The 26,112-nt window shown below is 45.3% G+C and overlaps 1 protein-coding gene across 1 annotated transcript in view; it reads left to right on the top strand.

Moving 5' to 3' along the window:
• NEDD4L (neural precursor cell expressed, developmentally down-regulated 4-like, E3 ubiquitin protein ligase) overlaps window positions 1-26,112 on the top strand; it is a 323,400-nt gene that overhangs the window by 84,305 nt on the left and 212,983 nt on the right. The window contains exon 2 of the mRNA XM_012651787.1: window positions 18,001-18,074. Coding sequence (XP_012507241.1) covers window positions 18,001-18,074 — 74 coding nt within the window. The remainder of the gene's footprint in view (window positions 1-18,000; window positions 18,075-26,112) is intronic.

A 26,112-nucleotide genomic window follows, 5' to 3' on the forward strand; every position in this document is an offset into this window, starting at 1 on the left:
CTAACATCCAATAGATGTTATTCTTATATGTGCACTTATGTGTTGATCAGTTAATACCAATTTGATGGTGAGTACATGTGGTGCTTGTCTAGAACCTTATTTCTTAAATTTTATTGTGCTTCAGAAAATCACCTCGGCACTTGCAAACATAGATTGCTGGATCTGGGCCCCAGGGATTCTGAATCTGGAGGTCTGGGGCATGGCCTGGGAATCTGCATTTCTGCCAAGTTGCCAGGTGGTGCTGGTTGTCAGGGGTCCACACTTTGAGAACTACCCTTCTACCCACCAAGACTTCCAAGCAGATGTTCTGTGCCAGTCCTGTGGCTCGTTAAGCGTATCTTTTGCCATAGATGCTTGAAGGGAACACAGTACCTGTCCAGCGTGGGAAAACACAGGACAGGCGTCAACATGCCGTGATGATTGACAGCCACCTGCGGGATGGCTGATGCTTGTCCTGTGTCTTCAGGGCTTGGTGGGGAGGGGAGTCACAATGAGTGGGTCCAGTTTGTGGGAGAAGCCAGGCTCGGATGCCCAGACACAGGCTGGGGCACCCAGACTCACCTGTGGAATAGTTATATCATGAATCCCGTTGTCTTGTGGGTGAATCATTGGTCCCTGTCTTTCTACAGCCTCTCATTTGATGATAGTTTTTTTAAAAAAATCACCCTCAGAAACATAACAGACACTGTAGTTGGCCCTAAAATACAGCAGAAGCTTTGTAAAAGGGTACAAAACAAGTTGCAGGGGCTGTAGTTGAAGAGATTTAAATTGGAAATGGGAAGAGATTGATACTTTTGTCTCCCTGGGGTACATGTTTGAAGATTCAAAGGAAAACCAAGTTGGTAAACTTTGTGAAACATTGTCAAAACCAAGTACAAAGTGCTCTCGACATTAAGATCAAACATTAATTTCAAGTTATAGAAAGAAACAGCATTGAGTAGAGGTTGATTTATTAAAAAAAGAATAAAATATTCTGTAGAAAGTCCTTAAAAATAAAGTAAGAAATGGACATGTGATATGAGACTAATAAAAAGCCACAGGTCTAAGAAAAGTTGCCTAAAATGAAAACTATACAGTCCTCTCTTCGCAGGATTCCCTGGCGACTGAGCTCAGGGACTGTGCAAAGCGAGGACTGTCTGTGTGTTTACTGAACTGTCTAGAACCTTCCACGTCTTGGGGTAGAACTCGGTTTCAAAGAGAGAAAACTGTGAGGTGAGGAAGGAAGATCTGGGATTGTGTGCTGTAACCCAAGGGGCCGAGCTAGGTGACAGTGACAGCTCCTTTAACACCTACGGATCCCAAGCCGCCCTTCGGAACCTGTGAACCTCAGAAGCTGCTTCCAGTGCAGGATCGGTTAAGCCTGAATATTATTCAGAATATGCAGTTATTCTTCAAACATTTATGAGGCCCTTCTATGTTTCAGACGCTTGAGATGCGAGAAAAATGTGTATGTATGTAGATAGAAAAACAAAAGCAATGTTGAAGGGATTGCTTCTGTCTTTTTGGAATATACCCCCTCCTAGATTGTGTTAAATCCATATTATGACAATTCAGATATATCCAAACTTAATATTACCTGTGAAAGGAATAAACATTTAAAAATGTATTTAGATGGTCTTTAAGAAATCTAGTAATTGAAACAATAAAGCTTCCTGCACCTGCCTTAAAGAATACTTTAACGTGCTTGCTTGCTTGTTTTCCTCCCAAAGTGTTCTGTTGGAAGTAACATAACATTTGTCATTTTAGTTTTGATATTTCTTAGTTTTACACGTCTTTTGAAGCAGTTCACACCCACCTAGGAGTTGAGGCTATCTTGTAGTTGGAGAAAAAGCTAGACAACTCGACTTTGATAGCTTTAAATTAAAAAATACTCCAAAATGAATTCCTTTAGTCTCATGTATTTTATGAGGAAACTGGAAAAAAGTAATTTAACAGATTTCTGTTTTGCTTTTTAAGAATTGCATGATTCAGAACTCTAGGCACAACCCCTGTAAGCTAGGGAATAGAGTTTTTCAGAGTTGTTTTATAGTTAATGAGTTGTCGATAGGAGTTATGTCTTGGTAATAAAATGATACTGCTGGATAATGAAGCTGAGCTGAAATGTTACAATCTGATAATGGACATTTGCACATTTTAAGGAAGTAAAGCTCTAGAGGCATGATTCTGGCCCGCGTGAGGTCAATAGCACATTTGTCTCCTTCTAAACAAGAAGCCAGTGACATGGATGGTTGGTCTCTGTTGCACAAGTGCCTGGTAGATAAATTAGAGGTGGCCACCACTCACTGCATGCTTTTCAGCTTTTTAGCTTTCCAGCCACAGAGATGATAGGAGGGAAGTGAGGAATCTGGGATGTGTTCACAGTATGAAGTTGCTTTGGAAGTCTCTGGCCAACACCTTTGCACACGTACTCGTCACTCCAGGGTCTTCTGTCCAGTGGTTGAAGCCTGCAGCTCTCCTAAGTTCTTGGCACTGGGCCTCCTGGCTTCTTGATGTTTCCAGTGAGACAGCTCAGTCCCTTTCACAGCTCTTCCCTACACCAGGTGTGTCCTCACTCTCTCATCCGAGCTGGTGATCCGGTTTCTCAGTGCTGCTACACTGGAGCTTCTGTGCAGGGTTCAGGCTGGTCCTCAGCCGTTGCTTGAACCAGTGACCTCTTTCACTTTCTTACCTAGTCCCTCCCTTCCTGTTTTTATACCTTAAAACTAGTCCCCTTACCAGCCCATTGTAACAGGAGTGTTGGTGTTCTTCCTAAAAAGAGTTTTTAAACATCTCTTGTAGAGCGGGGTAGCCACCATAATTTGTTTTGGGATTAAGCTGGAATGGCAATAATAATGAACAGATCCCCTTCCCTCCACCCCACATTCTGTTCACAGATGCTTTTATTTATTTATTTTTTTAGCCAGTCAAATTTAGCAGTGGGGGGTCGAATACCAACTTTAGTGACACTGATGTTAATAAGTTCTGATAACCCACTACCATTGGACAAGCCTACAGATGCTCTTATTTTGTTTCTATTGGTTATTGCATTCTCGATATTTTGAAACTGATTGCAAACAGGAAGCATTCTGATGGATGAATAATCTGCATTTCACTATGAAGGAAATGGGAATTGTGCTTACCGTTCCTGTGCTTTGTCTTAGAGAAGTTACATACAGGCCTGCGGCGTCGTGTGATCTTGCACAGTTCTTAGACTCTTTGGTTCCCCATGTGCAGGTCTTCTAAAATCACAACATCCCCGAGTTGGACAGGGACATCGGGGACCATCTGGTTCATTCTCCTACCCCTTCTGATGTTTCTGGCAGGCCGCCAGTCTCTGCCCCCTCACCTGTGCTAACCGGCCAGCTCTCGCCTTGGAGGCCACCTGCTCCGTGTTTGACTTGGGTTAACGGCCGGAAGTGCCTTCCCCTCAGTATGGCACATCTGCTTTCCTGCAGTTTCCGCTCTTTGGGTGAGGTTTGCCCTCTGCACCCTCATGATGGAGAATGACTTTGCTTCTCCTGCCACCCTGTCCTCGCTGAAAGAATCTGGTCTTTTATTTTATTTATTTTTTTCTTTTCTGACCAGGTTAAACATTGAAAGTCATTCTTCATGTGAATTTTGTTTGTTTATTGGTTAACTATCCTGGCTACTTAGAACAGTTTTTTTGAGTTAAGAATATACCTGTAGATGATTTTAAATTCAAAGGGTGAAGAAGGCTGTGTAGTAAAAAGTCTTCCTCTTTCTTAGGCACTTCTGTGCCCAGCCAACCAGTTCCTGTCCCCAGAGTCACCACTGTTACCAGTTTCTCGTGTCCTTGTAGAGTTTACGTTAAGCACATGCAAGCAAATATTTGTGTCTCCCTCCTTCCCCAAACACTCACACCCTTCCTTCCTTTCCCTGTTTATGTCAAGCCTGGCATACCCAACAGAATGTTCTCTCTCCTTTCCTGGGACAGTCTATCTTGGATTTTCAACCCTGTATGTACAGAGCACTGTTATTCTTTCCAATGGATGCCTATTGTTCTATTGTTTGGATTTTGTCCTCTTAAAAAACAAAGCAAAACCACAACCTCCTTCTTAAATCATGCCCCTTGGGTTTGTAGGTAATGCTGGCCCAGGATGTGATGACATGTCTTGCTCTGGGCTTTTAACAATGCAAGTGGCTTACACTGTCATTGTTCAGTCATATTGAACTAGAGAGAAAATAAAATCCCAAAGGTTTCTTCCCCCACTTTTGATATTCTCCCAATCCTGTTTCTTCCATCCTGCTCTCCTACATGGACTCGGGCAGCCAAGTGTACAGCACCATAAAACCCCATCCTGGGCGGTTCAGCCCATCACCCGGTCTGATGAGATCTTTCTGGATTTTGATTTAGTCATCTGATACCTTATCCAGTTGTGTATATTTGCCACAAATTGGACTAGCCTCCTATCAGCATCCTCAGCCAGATTTTCCTGGCTCAGAATGTTGTAGAGAATAGAGCCAATAATGGAGCCCATAACATAACCCCCAGACACCTCCCTGCAGTTTTCTAATGATTGTACTTTGGATTGGGGTTAGCAGCTGGGCACAACTAAGTCCTGCCTAACTTTACTATCAGTACATCTTCACATGATGATCTTGTCTAGAAAAATATGAATGTGCTGTTGGTGTTGCCATCTGGCTGGCCAAAGTCTCCATACACTATGGATGCAGCATATCCTGGAACTATTAATTTTATCAGAAAGGGAAATAAGTTTGTCCGTGTGTCTTATTTTTAGCAAACTTTAGCAGTAGATTGTTCTCCTTTTGTACGTGCTCACAAACTATTTAGTCGTTTACAGCTTTGCCTTGGGTTGATGTCACTTATTCACTCCCCTCTGAAAAATATTTGGGTTCCTAGGTCTTTGCCAGAGTCTGGGAAGTCAGTGTTGAGCAAGGTAAGGGATTGCTTTGTGGCTCTCTGGCCGTGAATGGTTGCACATGTCCCATTGTCCTTGTCACTCCCTGTGATCTATCGTCCAGCCCCTGCCCTCCAAGGGCTTTGTCTTTGGGCACGACAGCTAATTTGAAAAGCAGTGACACTAAAGGGCAAGAGGAGAACTGTAGGGTGCTGTGGAGCTGATTGCAGGAGGACTTCACTGGTCTAGGAGCCCTGGACAGACTTTTCAGAGAGTGTGACATTTCGGCTAATGTCTAGTGGACGAGCAGGAGATCTGAGCAAAGTGAGCAAATTGGTGGTTCTGGCAGAGAGAATAACTGCTGTCATTTCTTTTCTTTGAGTTGGAACATTTGCCCATCTCTGTAATTCCTCTGAGATGAGCTGCAATTTCTTTTGGCCATTGTGGGATGTGACGTGGTAGACCCAGTCGTAGAGCCGGGGTATCAGGCACCATGCAGATCCCTCGCTGTTTGGGGGCCTTAATTCTCCTTGTTGTTGCCTTCCAGTGCCCTCTAATGTGGCCAGCAAGTCTTAGTGCAGGGGGACTTCAAACTGCAGCCCAAGAGTGGATAGTTACTTATCAAGAACGTCATGCCTACCCAAGGATTAGAAATAGTTACCTTCTGAGGATGAAGCTAGCAGCAAATAAGGTATTGGTGGAAGTAAAATCTGGAAATAAGTGGCTGAAGAATTTGGGAACATCCAAAATTCCAATGGAGGTGACTGGGGTGAGATGTGCAGGATGTGGGGTTGGGATTTGATTGCAGTCTGGGGAGGGGAACATTGTCCATTATGTTGCACTGTCAGGCCAGAGTCTTGGGGTGGAAGGGGAATGTCTGGAGCATAGGAGGTGGAAGCCTAGAGGGGATTCTGGCAGTGCCCTTTGAAGGCCTGCCCCTGTCCAGGGCCTGGGAACCGGCGGCAGGAGTCTCTCCGCTGTGGAGATGGGCACGGCGTGCGTTTAGTGATCAAGCTGTGCTCTAGTTCCGAGTGCACACTCACGATGCTGCAGCCGGTGGATTATGATTTGCCTGTGGAGTGAAGATGGGAGCCATCCGTCCTGAGCCTTCAGATCCATGCAATAGGCCGTTTCCTCGTTGTAAAATCTACAACCTGACACTTCTCTGAGTGTCCTAAGAACTTTGTTCTTGTGTGTCCTTTAAGATGCTGGGAGCTGTTGGCACATTGACACGAGCCCTGTGTCTGATCCACTTAGTAGGACCCAGGACTGAGGGCCCTTGGCAGGTCCTGCCTCGTGAAACCTAGACCTCTTCTAGTTCTTTCTATTCAAACAACTCATTCTCTCCAAAAACCAAGCCTTTAGTTTATTGTGAGAGGTCAGAGTTACGACTGCCATGAAAAATCTAGAATTTTAAACCATGAGCTATGATTCTTGGCTTTCAACAAAGTACCATTGTTTACGTGATCATTTTTAGAACTGTAAACACACGATAATTCTCAGGAGTCTTGGAGGAATTTAAAAATGTTTCCTGTCTTATGATTTAGAGATTTAGAACAAAAGAACCATTGATAAATGGATTCTTTGAAGACCTTTTACAGGGAGTTTTACCAACTATTCTGGTAAAAAGAGAATTTTTAATTAGCAGAATGGAGTGACTATGTCCTTTGAGCTGGAACTCTTGCCAGCTCATTCATCTCATGGGCCCCGCTCAGTGACAGCCTCCTCTCCCCTCCCCACAATCATCGCATTACTCTGGGTTCTTGGCATGTGAAGGTTTAACATCTTTCATTGAGACCCACTCTTCAAAATTCTATCCACTCGTGGAAGAATTTGCGTTCTTGCTGAGGCACACATTTAAGTCGTGTTAGATGTGAGTTCATGGGAGCGAGCATGTCCCTGAGTACGAGACTCAGCCTCGCCTCCACCCACTCCTAACCCCTCAACCTGCCGTCCCCCTAAACCCACCTGCTTACCCATCTTGTCCTAGTGATGCATTTTACGAGTGAAATCATGTGGGGTGGTGACATCCACAGAGAACTCAGGAATATCACCTGGAATGCTCTATTCAAGAGTCAGAAACAAAAGCATCTAATGTCACTGAAAGAAAGAAATGTTGCGCCAGAACTTTTAAGGTATGGGTCAGGACAGTGTTCAGTTACCTGTGTGATTCAGCGCGAGCCGTGTGGATGGCTCTGGAATTGGTAGGAATCTTACTGGGTGCTTGAGTGTAATTCTCTTGGACTTCGATTCCCACAACAGCCCTACCTTTCTGGAACTGGAGGATGTGGTCCTGTCTGCCCTGCCAGCCCCTCGCTGGACAGATGTCATTGTTGGAAGCCCTTCTTACTCCCTTTCTCTTGCAGGTGGCTTCCCCTCTGGGCCTAGTGAGTCTTAACAGGGTGCCCCAGAGGCAGTTTTCTAGGTGGTGGGCCACTCCCGTTCCTTCAGCTGTCCTCAGTTGACTGAGTTTCAGTTTCTTTTCCTACCAGCCCTCCCCTCCCCTCTGAATATTTTCCAGCGTGCCAGTAGTTCTCCTAAAGGGACCAAGAGCCCTTGTTGGATTTTACCTCTTTTCTTGCTTCCTGAGTACGGTATCTGTGAATGCTGGGGAAGATTTAGCAACCTTGTTAATGCTTTTGGCTGTGCTGGTCTCCTCAGAATCTCCTAGGTCTTGGTCACACTGTGTATTAAGCCACCCTCCCTGCTATTGCTGTGTCTGTGTGATGATTTTAAAAATGTCTAGATGCAGGAATACTGTACTGCACTATGCAGTATTTGCTTTATTAGACATCACAGCCATTAATTGATAGACTCTTAATTTGCATGCCGGTGTTTAATATTGCAGAGGAAATACCCTAGAACACGTGGTGATGATGAAGCCTGTCTCATTTCCAGATAGCCGAATGTGTAGGGTAACTCTTCTGGTGTGTTCTCAGTTATAATCGGGCTAAGCATGGAGGCCCCTCTCTCCCTCCTTCCCTCCCTGCCTCTTTTCTTGTCTTCCTTCTTTGCTTTCGCAAGAGGTTATTCAAATCCTGCTGCATTGAAACTCAGATCTTGCATTGAGTTAGTGCCCTTAGAGTAGCATTGTCCAATAGAACTTTCTGGATCATGGAAATGTTCTCTGAACTGTCCAATATGGTGCCTGCTAGGTATATTGAGCATTTGAAATGTGGCTAGTGTGTGACCAAGGAATGGAATTTTAATTTTAATTGACTTTAATTAAATTTAAACAGCCTCATGTGGCTAGTGGCTACCCTATCAGACAGTGTAGCGTTAGAATCTAGTTGAGGAAATAAGACTTAACCTACAAGAAAAAAAAAGACTGCATTGATTTATTGCTTAAGTGCCAGAATCAGTGGCAGGTCTGAGAGCGGGCCCAGACGTGCAGCCAGGCCTCCCTCACTGGTGTCTGTGTCTGATCTCAGTCCCAAGCTCAGGTTTCTGACTTCTAACTGCCTCCTGGACATCTCTACCTGCCCACTGCGAAGATAACCTCAAATTCAAGAAACTCACATTTTTTAATTTCCCTTAGCCTAAGACCTATTCTCCTTCCTCTATTTTCTACCACCTGATAGCCTCAGCCCCCACTAACCCTGAAACTGCGCACTTGAGCAGGTTCCTTCCCTTCGTTCGGCCTTGCAGAGCCGGTCTGTCACCGAGCCATGCTGTTCCCGCAGAGTAGCTTTGGAGCCAGTCCCTGGTCCTCCATCCTAGAGCCACCGTGATCATCTGTGGAACAGGTCATGTGATTAGTGTCCCTCCTCTCTCCAGGCTCGCCTCCCTTCTGTCTGCCCCCTGTGCTTGTCATCCAGGGCACTGCGCCAAGGATGGAGCCAGGTGCAGGCCGCTCTGCCACCCCTACCCCTGCTTCCCTGCATGCCAGCCCCTCCCTGCACATCCACTTTCTCTGCTCTATCTTCCCTTCTCCGCTCCCTTCTCCCCTCCCTTCTCCTCATTCTTGAAGGCCTGCCTCGAATGTCCGGTCATCTGTGGCTGTCCCCAGTGGCTGTCGCCAACTTCCCAGCCTCCCAGCCTCGCTCCCGCTCCCCAGCCCTTGCATATATGTTAATTTCTTCCTCCTCCGGGTTCCTGCAGAGTATCATCCATGCCTGCTGTTAAACCTACTGTCTAATGTCATGATCACTGTGTATGTGCTGTTCTCCTGGTGTATAGGAAGTGAATTCCTGCGGGCTTGAACTCTGTCTTATTGGGTCATTGTTCCTGTGCTGTTGTCAGCTTGGAGCACACACTTCGGGCTGAGTCACTGCATGGACTTGAGCAGACCACTGGGGATGGACAGGTGTTGGATGGGCAGGTACTGGGAGGAAGAGAGTTGGGTTCTGGTGAAGAGCACAAGTTGTTCCTACAGGCAGCAATAAAATTGGTCGTGGTGAGCCTTCCTTGACAAGCTGAGGAGTTTTAGTTTGATCCGTTTCTTCATAGGGAAGCTCTACTACAAGGATGGTGAAGAGACGTTTTAGGAAGATTGGACTAATGTGGCAGCATGGGAATTAGGATGAAGAGAAGCTGCCCCACAGCAGCAGCAGCTACGCAGAGCCTGGCTCAGGAGGTTTTGAAAAATGAACGAATGAGATTATGCTAATGGCATAATGGCAGGTGTTGAACCTGCCTGCTATTAGTGATAACATGAACTGAGGCCGCGGAATGGAGAAGGAGGGTGAATTTATAGAGTTGTTTCAATGGCACATGGAAGTTTCTCAGCTATTCTTGATGGTTATCGGCATTCTTGAATTTTTTCAAAATTTTATGCTTATGAGTAATCACATATCCTAAAGTTTCTGGAGTTGCCTTGGTTTCAGAAATTGACTGTACTTATTAGGGCATCAGGTTCCATATTTCTTAAAAATAATACAACCACTGCATTTACATTGAGCAGGTCACCAAGCTCTGTTAATTCTGCCTTAAAAATACCACTGCTTTTACGTGGTAGAGAACACAGGCAATAGTCTTTCTTTCTCATTGATGTCTTTATCTTGTTTGGAAGCATCATCCGAATACATAGGACAGTCTCAACTTAGCAAAGAGATAAATTAGAGTCTAATTATTGCATGGGATTCTCCACATGTGTGTTAGTTATATATTGGCTGCATAACTAATTATCCCCAAACTTAGCAGCTTATAAAGCAGCAAACATTTATTATCTCACAGTTTCCATGGGTCAAGAAATCAAAAGTGGCTTAGCTGGGTGGTTCTGTTGCATGCTTTGCATAGTTACTGGCATATAGCAGGCAAGGGACTCTCACAAGGTTGCAGTCAGGATGTCAGCAAGGGCTGCCATCATCTGAAGTCTTGACCAGAATGGAAGGATCCATTTCTGAGATGGGTCACTCATGGCTGGTGGCTGGAGGCCTCAGTTCCTCACCACATAGAACTCTCTGTAGGGCTGCTTGAGTGTCCTCATATCATGGCGGCTGCTAGCTTTCCGCAGAGTGATCTGAGAGAGAAAGGGGAGGAAGCCACAGTGTCTTTTATGACCTAGTCTTCAAAGTCATACACTGTCACCTCCACATTCTGTCTGTTAGAACGGAGTCCCTAAATCCGGCCCCCACACAAGGGAGGGAAATTAAGCCCTACCACTAGAAGAGAGAAATACCAAGGATTTGTGGACCTATTTTATAACCACACAGCATGATTTCTTGAAGTTAGAGTTACCTTGCGCATTTAAATTATGATTCTGCTCTTAAGGTTCATCTCTTTCCCATTTGTTAACTTTTTTCTGCGTGACATAATAATGACCATTATCTAGTAGAGATTGAGAAATTTAGGTTGCACAGAATCCTTTGTTCTTGCAAGTTTTTCAGGAGCTAGTATCCTTGGGAGTTGGACTTGTCTAGAATGTTGGAGGATTGAAACTTGACCATGTGCCATGTGTCGGGCTGACCATGGTGACCAGATGGCCACGGCGGATAGCCCTGTGAGTGGGGCTGTTCGTTATCATAGGTTTTATCTGAGCTTCAGCTGGATGCATGGTCCAGGTATTGGGCTACTTTCTTTTTCTACCGTATGTCTTTGTTCCCACCGCTCATATCTTACGCCTCTTTTCCACTGCTGGATAAAAGGCAATTTTGCACGTGTCTAACCTCCACTGCTGATTGCAAGCCCCTGGGGGACAGAGAATAATGCATTTTGTTCAGCTCTGTGCTCCTTTTTTTTGCTAGCGCAATGCCTTGAACACAGTTGTCACTGAGGTCGTTATTGTTGAATGTGTAGTTAGATGGTCAGTGTGGAGAACTGAGAGATTTTAGTAGGGGTAGGAGCAGCGTGAAGCCAGGGGACCCACCAGGAAGGGAGGGAAGGGTTTAGAGGGCAGGCCTTGGGGTGGAGAAGGCAGAAAGTGAGAGAGATGGGAGCTAGCAAGAGTAGCTGGAAATGACAGGAGTGAGCGGAGTGGAGAGGCGATAGGACTGTGTGGGAGATTTTTTAAAGAAAACGTAGATAGGGGAGGGATGAGTAGGCGGAACACAGACTTTTAGGGCAATGACACTATTCTGTATGATGCTATAATGGTGGGTACATGTCATTGCACATTGTCCAAAGCCATAGAGTGCACAACACCAAGAGTGAACCCTAATGTGAAACAGACTTGGGGTGATTATCATGTGTTAATTGTACCAAATGTACCCCACTGGTGCAGGATGTTGATACTGGGGGAGGCTGTGCCTGTGTGGGGGGCACAGGGTACACAGGTAACCTCTGTGTCTTCTGCTCAATTTTGCTGTGAATCTTAAACTGCTCTAAAAAAACCCAAAGTCTTAAAAACTGTATGAACTAGGATACTGTCTCGGGGTTGGGGCAAGAATAGGTAGGAATGGAAAGAAGAATGAGACCAAATGTGTAGCAGGCACACAGTGGGCACGTTCCATATGTTACCTTATTTAATTTTAAAAGCAACTAAAGTTAAGTGCTATATATATAACTTACATGTTTCTGTGGTCCAAAAATATGTTGGTCATCTCTTTTAATCCAGGGAGCGTTTACTGTGAGTCTGAAAGTGTCATGTGTTATAAGTAGAACTATAAATATACTTGGGAATATGGAAAGTAAATGCATAAATTCATTTAGGGGAGAATGACCAAAACGTAGAAGACTGCAACTTAGGACTTCCTTGTCCATACTTGTGTGTGCGATACTGAGGTCACAGTGGCTCCCTGTGAAGAAAGAACACTATTTCTCAGCCCAGATGTCACCTTTTTTTGGGAGAACAGCTGCCATTGTGAAGAATATAGATAAAAAATACCAATACTCTGTCTTTCTAAGACAGAGTCGTAGGAGGAAAGGTAATTCCAGTCTCTTGAGTTTTGAGTTGGAGCTGGAAATTTATTTTACCATAGGAACTTGTGATAGATAATGTATTTTATAGGCTCTGTGGGTGGGCTTGGGAATCCAGTAACTGCTTATACATGCACAGTTTATATGAGCCAAGACTGCTGGAGTCAAACAACTGTCTTACATGTGAGCCTTCAGAATATCACCTGTTTCTCATTGGGGACACCTTATTTGTTAGTGTGCCACTGTCATTTTTGACTTGGGTACCTTATCTTGTTCTGTGTCTTGATAAAGAATTAGAAAATTCAGTGGAAAAGCAAAGCACATGTAAAGCACCTAGAATCACTGCAGTTACCCAACAACAATGCAGAACAATAGATTAATAACACAAAGAGACCCTGAAAGTTATGTTTGGCCTAGCCTGTTCCTTCTCTGCAGTAGTACAGTCAGTCTGTGAGTGATGTTTTCATTGTCTAAACCAAGCCACCTTAGTTAAATATTTAATTCTACTGGAGTCATAAACAGGGTTCAACATATCATGCCTAGATTTTACGAAAGTAATAAAATGCTTCAGAAAGTACAGTTGCTTGGCCTGCGACCCATTGTACCTGATAAACTTGTCACGTGCTTCCTTACAGAATGACGATGGCTGCTTTTCTGTGTTTGAGCTTGTCATTTCGAGGAAACAAAGATAAGAAATTTTTGCTGTATCTAAAACCCATTTGTAAAAACTGTTTTTATAGAGTAATGCTCTCTCGCCTCTATCTTCAAAGAGGAGTAAAATTTCCTGCAACAGCTGCTTGTAAATAGTAAGTGTTCAATAAAGGCCCTCTCAGCTCTTCACCTCCCAGCTGTTGCCTGCGTATTTCATCAGAGAACCTTTTCACATCTTCCAGGCATATGGCTCTATGCCATTGTCAGTTGGCTAAAAAATAACTCGAAGGTGTGTATTTCTTATGACAAAACTAGGTTTATTCATTTTAGAAATACAGCAAGCCTGGATGGTGCCATTGATTTACCAGCGATTTAAACTTATTCCTTTGTTTTTCTTACGTATTTTCTGAAGTTTCTATGAAAGTTTAGCTTTCAAACAAAAATATTTAATGTTTCAAAAGGAAAGAATGCAAATACGCAAAAAAGTTATTCATTAGAGGTAATCACTATTAACACCATCCTTTCCAGGCCTTTTCCTTTGCACATGTATCATTGACATTTTTTTTAAAAAAAGAGTATATTGTACACGAGGGCAGGCTAACTGCTATAGCCACCCTTGGTTTCAGTGGGAATAAACAGAAAAAGTCTATTTCCAGCTCACGGTCTGGGGAGGGTAGTGGGGAGTAGTGGAGGTGCTCAGCTCGATCCCCTTCATGCAGTTTCCTCCTCTTGGCCACCAGGGTCCTCCCCATTTAGCAGAGGGGTGAGGAGAATGGAGGGTGCTGAGTGGGAGGGTGTATGGGCCTGGTTTAGGAGAGGCCGCTACATTTCTGCCCACGTTCCATTGGCCAGAACCGAGTCATGTGACTGCCCCTAACTGCAAGGAAGGCTGGGAAATGTAGTTGAGCCACGTGTCCAGGTAGAAAAGGGAAACAGCTGGTTGAACAACGAGCTGTCCAAAACTCAGTTGTATACCGTTTGGAAACTTTTTTTCCTAACCCAACACTTTATTTTGAACATGTTTTTGTATGCGGGATCCGGTCACCTCTCCATCTGCACTTTTGTTAAGAGCTCCGCCACCGTCTCTTGCCAGAATCTCTTAATTGTGCTCCCTCCTGCTCAGGCTCCCCTCTAGCCCATTCCCCACAGGGGTTCTTTCAAAAACTTAAGCCACATTTCCTCACTTCTCCGCTTAAAACTTTGCAGTGCTTCCCTGCAAGCAGATGGAGTAATGTGCACCCTCTGCCAAGGCTGGCCTCTCTGGGCTTTGACCCCACCGTACTCCCTGCCGCCCTGCTCACTGCTTCCCCTCCACCGCCTCCCCCTCGGGACCTTACTCTGGCCCTGCCTGGAACCCCAGCCCTGCCTCTTCACTCTGCCTCCTTCAGCTCCTGTCTTCTCTCCAAAGAGGCCTTTCCTGACCACCCAGCTGTAAATTTTCCACCCCTCTCCCTCTACTCAGTTGCTTTTGTGTGACTGTCATTTTGTCTTCAAAGTACTTACCACCATCAGAAATCCTCATGCTTGTTTGCACTATGTATTCACAGTCTGCCTGCTAGATCCGGGGTTCCTCGAGGCAGGAACTCTGTCTTGTTTACATAACTCTGTCTTCAGATAACGTGTCTGGCACGTGGTGGGTGCTCCGTGAATATTTGTGAAATGAAGGAATGTCGTTGTGGGTTCTCACCTGCTTTTAATGACAGTGTTATAGCCCATTGCATGGAATTAGCTGTCTACTATTCAGGGGCTTTTAGACGTTTTTAAATTTAAAAAATGCTTTGGTTATTATCCTTTTAGCTAGTTTTTTGTTTTATTTGCATCTGTCTGTGCTTTCCTTGGGAATGATTCCTAAATGAGGTTTTGTCTGGTGAAAGGGATTCTATACAGAATTTTAAGGTGTTTGGTGTGTATGGCTCTTGCCTTTCAGAAAAACTACTGATTTCTGTTTCCCACACAGTTGAGAGCCCTTATAAAACGTACTCTTCATACACCAGAAAATAGTCCGGCTGGGGTGTGTGTGGGGGGTAGTCTTGTCTTCTTTATTGCTGTATCCTTAGATCTTAGAACAGGGGTAGATTTTCATAAAAATTACCCTTTAAATTTATTTGTAATCATTTATTCATATAAATGTGGCCTGATTTTGCCTGCCTTTGGAAGGTAGGCTTGCCAAAAGTAAGAACATTCACCTGACATTAATGTAAACGTCAGGGAACCAGGTGTTAGTACTTACTTTATTCCTTCAAAGCCAGTTCTGGTTTAAGTGAGCCCCCTATCAAGTTTGTGGAACATCCAAGATTCTACCCAGGATTTCTGAAAATTCCAAGAAGGAGACAGTTTCTCACCAGAATTCTCATCTTCTGCGCTGTGACTTGCGAGTGACTGTACCTGGGTTTCCTTCCTAGACACAGTTGCTTCTCTGTCTCCTTCTGGTCAGTTACAAGAGCGAGACTACGGCGTGCGGACGGAACTGCTGCTGGATCTCAGCTGGTCGTAGGCAGGACCTGGTGCTTAGCAGACACCCCAAATTCTGCTCCTTAAAGGCCACGTCAGCCTTCCTGTGGCCAGATCAGACATCTGCTGCTCCTTCGGCCACCTGCAAGGGTTGGCCTGGAGATTTGCCACTTGGCTTCAACAGTATCCACCCTCTGTGGGTTGCAGTGGAATTCCCCCCTGCACAGTAGTAGCTGGCAGAATGGCTGGTTTGAAGTATCTGCGATGGCAGGAGGGGTAGAGAGTGCAGGTGGGGGAAGTAGGGAGACAAAAATTAGGTGCCTCTTTTCTAGCAGTTTCTTGTTGTCTTTGCCCATTTTTGCATTGCTGTAAAGGAATACCTGGGGCTGGGTAAGTCATAAAGAAAAGAGGTTCATTTGGCTCATGGTTCTACAGACTGTACAAGAAGCATGGCACTGGCATCTGTATCTGGTGAGGGCCTTGAGCTGCTTCCACTCAGAGCAGCAGGCGAAGGGGAGCCCGTGTGTGCAGAGATCACATGGCGAGAGATGGGCGGGGGGAGGTGCCAGGCTCTTTTTAACAACCAGCTCTGGCAGGAACTAAGAGCAAGAACTCCCTCATTACCTTGAGGACAGGGATGGTACCAAGCCATTCATGAGGGCTCTCCCACCAGGCCCCACCTCCAACACCTGGGGATCAAACTTCAACATGAGGTTTGGGGAGACAAACACCCAAGCTATGCACCTGCCATCCATTTCTTCTTCTGAATGAGTCCTCATTGCCTCTGAGGTCAAATTTGAATCCCTTAGCCTGGCAGACAAGGGTTTTGTTTCAAGCCATGATTTTTACTTTATATACTATGAGCACGAGTGGGCCACATACTCTTCTCTTACATGTAACAGAGAACTCCGCTCAGGCGTGTTTTCAAGTTTTGAACTATGTATAGAAAACAATTTCACTGTGACATCCTTTGAACTGAGCAGGCCATGGGAGCCATCAAAGGACTAGCAGCAGGGGACAGCCTGCTGTGAGGAACAGAAAAGAGCCTGCATGGCATCCAGTGCTAAAGAAAGAATCCCTGGCCACCCGCCTGTGAGTTTGCCTGTGAGTTTGCCAGAGATAGTCGAGGTGTCCCCGCGGTGCCTCAAAAACCCAGGGAAGAGCTCTTTGACCCCGGTGCTTCCGCAAACGCCGAGGTGCTCTTATGCCATAGTAAGGTTGTGTTCCAGTTATCCCTGCCTTGGCCGGTGCTGCTTTTCATCTCTAATCCTTCTTCGAGGGCTGCCAGATGTTTTAGATGCTGCCGAGCTTGAGCGCAGGCCACGTTTGAGAGATCGTAAGCACGCACAGCTTGAGAGCGCCGTCTTCACCGTGTCCGTGTGCCTAGCAGTGTTTGCACATGGGCGGCCTGTGTCGGGGACACACGGCTGGATGGAAGGTTCCCAGAGTGTAAATCACCTCAAGGACGTGCTCCGATTGCCTGTGCGTGTGTTTGATCTGTGCAGCCAGTTCATAAAGGTCCACCCTCCTGTTCTTCCTGTTTGGTTTCGCTGTGTCTTTATCTCCTTCGACGTTACATGATCATTCGGGTTTTCTTTCCCTCACCGGGTCTTGATTAAATTGGTAGATGGATTTCCTGTTAACTTCTCTCTGGCCGCTCAGCACTTGCTTCCTCCAAGACTCAATCCCTGCCCATTTTTCCTTCTCACTCTTCTTGGATAACGTTCTGCAAACCTTTGGCTGTGACTGTCAACTACCAACTCTACACTGATAACTCCGAAGTCTGCGACTCAAACCAGATGTTTCTCCCCATCTAGCCATCTATTTTTTCCCATCTCGTTGTTCACAGGCACCTTGGACTTGAGCCTGTATTTCCATTTATGCTAACAGTTTGTGATCCACATTGGAAGCTTAACAGTTGCCCCAGACTCCTGCCTACCAGTCCTCCTAAGCCATCTCGGCTACCCTGAGTGTCTCAGCCCTCGAATACTTCTCTCACCCATGCCTCTGGCAGGGTGCTGTCACAGGGTCCTGCGGGTCTGCCTGCCACCTTCAGTAGACCCAGGAGCATTTCATGTCAACATTTCAAGGCCTAGTGTGTAGGAGCTGCTTAGGAAATACTGGAATGAATGAAGAAATGGGTGAGTGAATGAATGAACAAATGAACAGTTGACTGATTGCTGAATCACTTGGGATGATTTCCATTTATGATAATATTTTTTTAATTTCTTTTTACTGCAACTATGGAATTATTTTCGCTTGCTGATGCCAACATTTTGAAAAGCACTGTAATTTTGAGGAAATATTTTACCATATTAAATTCCTTTCTATCCCAGGCCACACATACAGATATATAAACTTCAAAGGAGGAATTATTTGTTATATTCATGCTCACTTGTTGAGTTTGGACATTTCCCTCAGTGATTTTATGTATGTGATTGTGCTCTTGGTACAACTGGGAAATAGTTCCTTTAAATGTCAGGAAGAATTGATGTTAATAACCTAGTTGGAATTAAATTTGTATTTAATTAACCTGGATGCTGTAAGTTTCTAGAGTCAAAGAATTTTAGAGCTGGAATGTTGGCTTTTGAACTTCAATATATGGAAAAATTGCTTATGCTTGAATTGATTTGCTCTGTATCCAAGTACTGGGCTGAGTAGAAATCGTTGACTTTAATATTGGGTGAGAGGGAGCCATTGAAGATCAGTTTGTTAAATTTTTTTTTTAATTCCTGTCCAACAGGGAGAGTCCCGTATTCTCAGAGTAAAAGTTGTTTCCGGGATTGATCTCGCCAAAAAGGACATCTTTGGAGCCAGGTATGTTTGCTTTGTTTTTTTCCAGTGAGTTCTGCAGAACTTGGCAAATACTTTTCAAATTTAGGTGGACCTCAGAATCCCCTGGAAGGCTTCTTAAAATGAGTTCACTGGGCCCCACCTCCAGAGATTCTGATGTAGTAAGTGATGCTGCTGCAGCTGGTCCAGGGACCACATTTTGGAGTGGGGAGTGGTGGGTATGCACAGGTTTGCATCACAACAGTGGTTAACAAGTTTGTCCTCCGTATGGGCTCATTTCATGAGGAAATTAGGTTCTGGTGTTTTGTTTTTTTTCTCAGTAGAAAAATACAGTTTGGGGGCCAGGCGAAGTGACTCACACCTGTGATCCTAGCACTCTGGGAGGATGAGGCGGGAAGATCGCTTGACCTCAGGAGTTCGAGACCAGCCTGAGCAAAAGTGATACCCGTCTCTACTAAAAAATAGAAAAACATGCCTGTAGTGTTTCTCCCACCTACTTAGGAGACTGAGCCCAGGAGTTTGAGGTTGCACTGAGCTATGGTGACACCACTGTACTAGCCAGGGAGGGCAACAGAGTGAGACTCTGTCTCAAAAAAAAAAGCAAAAAAAGCAAACTTGATTGGGTTTTTTTGTTTGTTTTTTTAAATCAAACCCTTTCATTTAAAAAAAAAAAAGTAAAATTGATTCAGATTGTATTTCTCAGCCTGTTAAGAAGATCTGAGGTTAAAGTTGTAGGGGAATTGGGTTCCAAATCTTAGAAGAGGCAAGCAAATCGAGCCTTGAGTTTTGACTGTTCATATGATAGCAGGCAGGTTCATTTCTAGGGGCCCGGGTGGAAAGGAATTATCCTTCAGAATGTTAATTAGAAAGATAAACGGTGTGTGGCCTCATGGACCAAGTGCCAGAAAATGAGTCAGAAACTCTGAACGCTGGTTCTGTTCTTCATTTTCTTAAATTAATAAATAGACACACACAGACCCCTCCCCCACCTGCCTCTCAGCCGTCAGCTTCCTCTGAAGCCGCAGCTCCCTAAGGACCCGCTTCCCGGTGGGTCTCAAATGGAAGTGTGAGGTGGCGGTGCAGGTTAATGCCAAGTTGGCTTCTCACTCCAGGGCGTCACCACCTTGTAATTTTGCCCGATGACTTGCGTTCTCCCTCCAAGTTATCTTGGGCAAATCCTTTAAAACCACTTGTGTCCTGGTGTGTGAGTATAAGAGAAGGGTAAGTTTCTTCGTAACTGGCGTGCTGGAGTTGGGGAGGAACCCCAGCGGGACTCTCGTGGTCTGCGGCTCTGTCGTGTTGTAAGGTGGCAGTCACAGCCTGGAGGGTTCGAAGTGTGTGTTCTCTGCCATCCCCCGTGCCCTGCAGAGCCCCGGGCCAGCAAACGTGCCTTCTCTCCCAGCCTCGTCACCTTGCATCCCCTCCAGCACTGTGCCCGACTGGACACCGCATTCTCCCTTGGCAGAGAAGAGGCTGGATAGGAATTGGAACCTGTAGACAGGATAATGGATGGGGGAGGAAGGGCGGCGGTTTTCACGAGGGGCCTGGTCAGAAACTTTCACGTGGTAGAAATCCTGTAGACGTTGGTGTGTTTAAAGACGGGGTTTATGGTCTGTGGGGCTCCCCGTCCTTTGTCTCCAAGGGAGGTTGCCTGGGTCACTTGGCCTAAGGTGGGGGGTGGTTGGAGGGGCAGAGTGAGATGGGCGGGCGATGGTGGGGGGAGCAGAGCACTTCATCTCTCCTTGCCCCCCCAGCTGATGACGGATATGGCTCCAGCTCAGAGGACTGGGGTTGGTGGGGCGTGGGGCCTCCCTCCCAGCCGCAGTTGGCGGACCACCCGCGAGAGGCCTGTGCCTGAAATGCCCTTCTCCTTTTCAGCCTCTCTGCCCCAGCCGGGGGCTTAGGATACAAGATCGTTTTCCAGCTCCTTCCAGTCCAGTCTCGCTTTATTAAAGGAACCTTTGTTCTGTGAAGATTCGATAATTGAGCTGTTGCTGCGCTCGAACATTCGAGCAGTTGGCATATGTGGCAAACAGCAGTGGCAGAGAAAGATGTCTCCCTTTGGACCATACCTTGAGGTCGAGAAAGGGCAGTCATACAATCTGTCATCTAAACCGGGACACTTTTGTCTGGAACAAATGCTAAATCGAATGGGATGTCAGGACGTAAGATGTAAATTGAGACTGTGGTCACCCTGGGTCAAAGGCATTCTGTCTTTATTATCCACACAATGGAAAAACATGCAACGTGATTTTTTTTCAAAATGGTTTTTAAAAAATGCTGAGCAAAAGAAAATCTAACCGTATAAAAAAGCAGGCCATGTGTAAAATGCTGCTAAGACTCAAAAGGGAAGTAAAACCCTGCTCAAGACAAGCCTACATAGGGTGCCCGCAGCACACGCTGGTTTGCCTGTGTGCCATCTCCTGAGGATGTGCCCCACCCTAACCTCTGCCAGATCTGGGGGCTCCTCTCATAGCTTGTCCTTAATGCTTGCTAGCTGGGTCTCTATCTCCTCCGTTACACAGGCCACCTCCTCGGCCCCCAGCAGACTGCATCCTCTTTCCGGCGTGCCCATACTGCCTGGGAAGCACTGTGCCTAGTTCCATCAGTTGGCTTGATTGGTTTTATGTTTAAACTTATTTCTTTCTTCCAAGCTAGATTTTTAACTTCTGTTGGCTAGCATTATATTTTATTTGTTTTTTTTTTTCCTTGGCCTAGAACAGCACCTAGCACCTAGCACAGTACTCAAGAAGTATTTACCAAAACATATCCTTATGCACATCCTCCTGAAAAATATATCATAGAAAAACAAACATTGTTGCCTTGTTGTCAACATTGGTAGACTCAGAAACCTGGATTGGGTACCACCGCGACTCATTAATCCTCTGTAATAATTGTGCCTCAGTATCCTCTGCTATTTCATCAGTTCATCTAGTTATGGTGCTGGCCGAAAGAGGAACATATGCCACCTTTTGAACTGCAGCCTCTCCTAAAAATTCATGGCAAATGTGCTTAGCAGCCGGCAAGATCAACTCTTAACCAATAGGAAAGGGCTTCTTAGCTTTAGCAATCTGGTTAACCACTAAGAATGATGCTCTCAGTGCAGACACATTGGATGAAGCAGTGGCCTTCAATAATGGCTTCTGTTCTTTGTGTTCATGTTTTTTCCTTTTGAAAAACTCCAAAAGCTTGTCTTTTAATGCAGGGTGCTTGGTCTCCATGTGGCGAAGCAGTTTTGAAGGTTTCATGGCTTCGTTGGCTAGCTGTTTGCCACATATACAAACTGGGCTTGGAGAATGTGAATCACCTGTTGAAACGAACCCATAATTTAAGTAGGAATCTTGGTATTTTCTTTTAAATGCAGCTTTAATTTTGTGGCAGTTTTAACAGTCTTCTGCTGTCTCATCATTAGGTCTTTCCCCGTTTTCTTTTTTCTTTTTTTTTAAGAGACAAGAATCTTGCTCTGTCACCCAGGCTAGAGTGCTATGGCATCAGGATAGCTCACAGCAACCTCAAACTCCTGGGCTCAAGTAATCCTCCTGCCTCAGCCTCCCGAGCACCTGGGATTACAGGCGCGTGCCACCATGCCCGGCTAATTTTTTCTATTTTTAGTAGAGATGGATCTCGCTCTTGCTCAGACTGGTCTTGAACTCCTGTCCTTAAGAGATCCTCCCAGAGTGCTAGAAGTATAGGCGTGAGCCACGATGCCTGGCCTCTTTCCCCCTTTTCAAAGCAGCTCTCCAGCGATGTTAGTTTTTCACTCATTTGTGCTAGGGTTAGCTTGTGGGCTTACCAAAGCTGTGACTGAGACAAGTGCGCGGTGCAGGAAAGAGGCGCAGATGGAAGTGGTGTAATAATGGGCTGGCCATGCACAGACTAAAATGTTAGTAACTGTCAGATTCTGACTTAAAGCCTGCCACCAGATGCAGCTTAATTGTCACTTGCCACTCGCTGATGGGGTTTTGATATGAGTCTGCAAGCAATTGATTTATTATGGTCTCTTGTGCAGTCAAACCTCTCTGCTAATGATAATCTGCATTTGCAGCTGCTCCCCAGCGCTAGCATCACCGCCTCAGCTCCACCTCAGATCATCAGGCATCAGACTCTCATAAGGAGAGCGCAACCGAGATCTCTCACATGTGCAGTTCACAGTAGGGTTCATGCTCCTATGAGAATCTAATGCTCAGGTGGTGATGTGAGCCTTGGGGAGCAGCTGTAAATACAGGCGAAGCTGCACTGGCTTGCCCGCCGCTCACCTCCTGCTGTGCAACCCAGTTCCTAACAGGCCACGGACCTTACCGGTCCTCAGCCTGGGGGTCGGGGACCGCAGGACTAGATGTCTATTAGTGTTCCTCCAAACACCTGATTTGGCCCCTTTTTGGTTAGCAGATTTAAAAAGCAAGCCATTGTATTTGATGCTACCTGACTAAACTTTTGAATTGGAGTGAGTATCATCAACTATTAGATTTAGAATAGATGAATTCTGCTAATTAAGATCTTAAAGTTTTTCCTTTAAAGTCAGGATAGCTTTTCAAGTTTCAACTATATTCGTTTTCAGTTAAGCTTGCATCTCAAGACATTTAGCCTTTTGCCATAGGCTTAAAGCAGTCATTGAAAAGAGTTATTTAAAGACAGGTTTTAGATTTAATCTCTCTCCCCTTTCCTCCTTAATTTTGATCAGTGCCTTCATTTGAGTTTACCTTGAATGCATTTGAGACTGTAAAGCTGCTTTTTAAAATGTGGCTATGCTGGCTGAAACAGCCCAGCTCTAGAATGTCATGCTTCCGTACGAAAGGTTCCAAGACACTCCTTGGGCAGTTGCTTCTTCATTGTGTGTGGTTGAGCCATCAGCATCGATTAATACCTATTTGGATTGCTCTATTTTGTCTTTTGTCAGCTGGCGATTCGAAATTTAAAACACACACTGGAGGGACGTGGCGAAAAGTCCTTCTGTCTCCTGGCGATGGAGACTTATCGCCGTGTGAGGACGGCTCTCTGACGCCAGCCTTCCTCAGTCTCCTGTCTAGATTTCTTAGCATTTTACCGTGTTTGCTTCATCTTCTTTCCCCTGAAGTATTCAGAAGTGAATTATAGACGACATGACATTTTGCTCCTAAATACTTCAGCCCACGTCTCTAAAAAACAAGAACATATTTCTGTGTAACTGCAGTACTGGTTTCACAAAATCAAAAGTAATTGCCTAATGGACTCTGTTACCTGGTTGATTATCTGAATTCCCCCAACTGACCCTAAAATGCCTTTTACAGCTGGGCCGTTTAAACTGGAATTCAGTTGAGAATCATGTATTGCATTTAATTGGTTGGTCTGTTAAGACTCTTTTAATCTAGAATAGTTCGTGTCCTCCCCCAGCCTTCCTTTGGAATGACCTGTAGCTAGGTGGTCTCGCCACATTTGATCATTTCCTAGTGGTACCATCAATTAATGAATTAAAGTGTACTTTTTTCACCCGGTGTTTCCTGTGCAGTACTGTCTGTCAGAAGTTGTAGCTAAAGGCTTGATCAAATTTAGTGTGAACATTCAGAGGAGAGATGGTTGCTGCTGTTCATCTGGAGGGACACGTCGTCTGGTTGTGCCATTATCGCTGGTGCCAAAGTTGATCCCTGGGTTAATGTGGGGGCAGTCTGTGAAATTACATTTTCTTCCCAGGTGACCAGCAAGTAATTGGTGGGGTGATGTTTTGGCACTGTATACATGTATATTTTAAATACTGGTTTACTTTTTCTCCCAAAGGATTGGAAATTCTGGGGTTTTTTTCCCTTCCTTTTTTTTTTTTTTTTTAAAAAAAACATTGTACAAAATAAATCTCCTTCTTTCTCTAATGGAGAAACCTCAAGGCTGTTGTAAGTACCTTGAAATTCCCTTGCTCACGTGTAAGCACTTCTGGGTCAGCGATCAGACCGGAGTTTGTAGACTGCTGCCCCGGGGGACCAGACTGACTCCCCAGATGTGTTTATTTGGCCTGTGGAGCACTAAAACAAAAAAGCGCAAATCCTGAGCAACGTTTGGGCGACTGCATATTAAAAATCAGGATTTCTAGGTTTCTGGAAGATCTTGGTGCTCTAGACACATTGGGCCTGTGTCCCTGTGAGGCTGTATGCCTACAGGTATGTGCTTTAGGTGGGACTGTGCCCTTTCGGCCACCACGGACGCCACACTTCCTGGGGTATTCTGATGTGGCTGCGAGGCCCCTTGAGGCATGGCCTACATTCGGTTTTGTCCCCTGCACTGTCATCTTTAGCATTCAGAACTGATCTCTCTTCCTCCCCCCCACTGCAGAGCAGCACCTTACACTGTGCAGACACTGCGTTTGTGATCTGCAAGCTCCTTGCAAATCTCCATTTCTCTCTGGAGGCCTGCTTCAGCAGCCTTAGCTGTCTTGGGCATTGCTGAGAATCACAACATCAACACTAATGGCCTCTGGGCCAGAATGTGTTTGTCTTAAAATCCCTGCACCAGTAGCTCATATAGTTATTGATGTGAGAGCCCCAGAGAACCTCACTCTTACACTGTTTGTTCTAAGAGTACTCCTCCTCACCCCCCAAAGCCAAAATGATATAATTAACCCTTTTCCCCCAAATATAAATAAAAACCATTCTGTTCCATAGCAGCCACACAACTGTTTACATTTTTGTGTTTACCTCCTAGTCTTTCAATATATGAATGTAGCAACATCCTTTTAGAATAATGTCCATCCTAGCCTGCACACCACCCAGCCCACCAGGTTTCCCAGACAGGAACGTTAGAAGTGGCGAGTAGGTAAATGGGTAGGGCAGGCAAAGCTCCATTCTGCGTCAGACCCCAGGGCTGCTGTGGGACAGCCGGGGTGGCGATAGTGGATCTTTGTCATCTTGAATCGCTGAGAAAAGGCTGTGCTATGTTCAGTATGCATGAGTGGAGAATGCAGGAAATATCTGATCAGTTTTAAAAGATTTTCATATAAACTTTTTTTTTTTTTTTTGGTCCTCCCAATTTTAGTAAATAAAGGAGTGGGCTAGAGAGGTCACATTTCTGTACCGTTGCCTGATGTTGGATTTGTAAGAACCCTTTCTTCAGATTCCTCCCGCTTGCTTTTCCTTGACTGCAGATACTTGAATATATGGATGTTGCCAAAGGAACCTTTGCCCCATCAAGTGGCTTGACAGAGAGCATGGGGAAAACTGGGACTTACTGCCCTCATTTTCTTCAGAGTCTAGAGTGAAGCTGTGGTCATAATGAGCCTGCAGGGCAGAGAATTTGATGTGCTTTAGGAAGATGAGAGTATCCAACACTCAGTAGATGTTCAATAAATTTTGTTAACCTGGTCAGAGTGGAGCCTGAGAAAACTGAAAAAAAGCTGCTAAGAAGTTTTGGGGAGAGGGTGTGTTTTTACTTAATTGCAAAGACACCTGGAGGGGCAGAAGTACGAGGCCAGTTTCTGGGGTTGGTGAAGTCCTGAATGCACCCCATGTCCTGTCCTCTGCCTCTTGCACAGGGCCACCTGCCTGTGCTTACCCTCCCTCTCCTTTATTCCTGAGCCACCGGTCTCAACATGTGCCCCCAGCCCCACCCCCATGCCTGACACCAGCATTTTTATCCTGATGCCTTCTGTTTTTCTCACCATCTTTCTGTTTTCCCCTCTCCTCCTTGGGGGGAGAAAGAGTGTAAGAAGCTAAAGTATAAGGAAAGGAATGTTGCCAACTCGAGATGAGTCAGAAATGAAAGCAGTTCTGAATGTGTAAGACAATGAGGAAAATATTTATTTTATGAAAATTGAACTAACAACCAAGCCTTCAGGAACACAGCCAGAAGGTGCTGAGTAGAGAGAGGTGCTATTAGGATGGTGGAGGACTGCTGCTGGTCCCCTCCTCCCCAGCAGGGGAAGGGATTCCTTTCTCTGCCTGTTAATGGTTCTCCTCCACCCCATCCTCAGTGGGACACCTTTGGGGAACCCGCTATGCATCTGTATTGTTGAAGGTGAAAATGTTCCTTATACCTAAAAGTCATGCTTTTAAGCATGCACAATCCCAAATCCATTTTGGAAACATATCTTTGGAACTCCAGA

Source organism: Propithecus coquereli, unplaced genomic scaffold (assembly GCF_000956105.1).
Source record: "Propithecus coquereli isolate 6110/MARCELLA unplaced genomic scaffold, Pcoq_1.0 Scaffold37, whole genome shotgun sequence".
Lineage (NCBI taxonomy): Eukaryota > Metazoa > Chordata > Mammalia > Primates > Indriidae > Propithecus > Propithecus coquereli.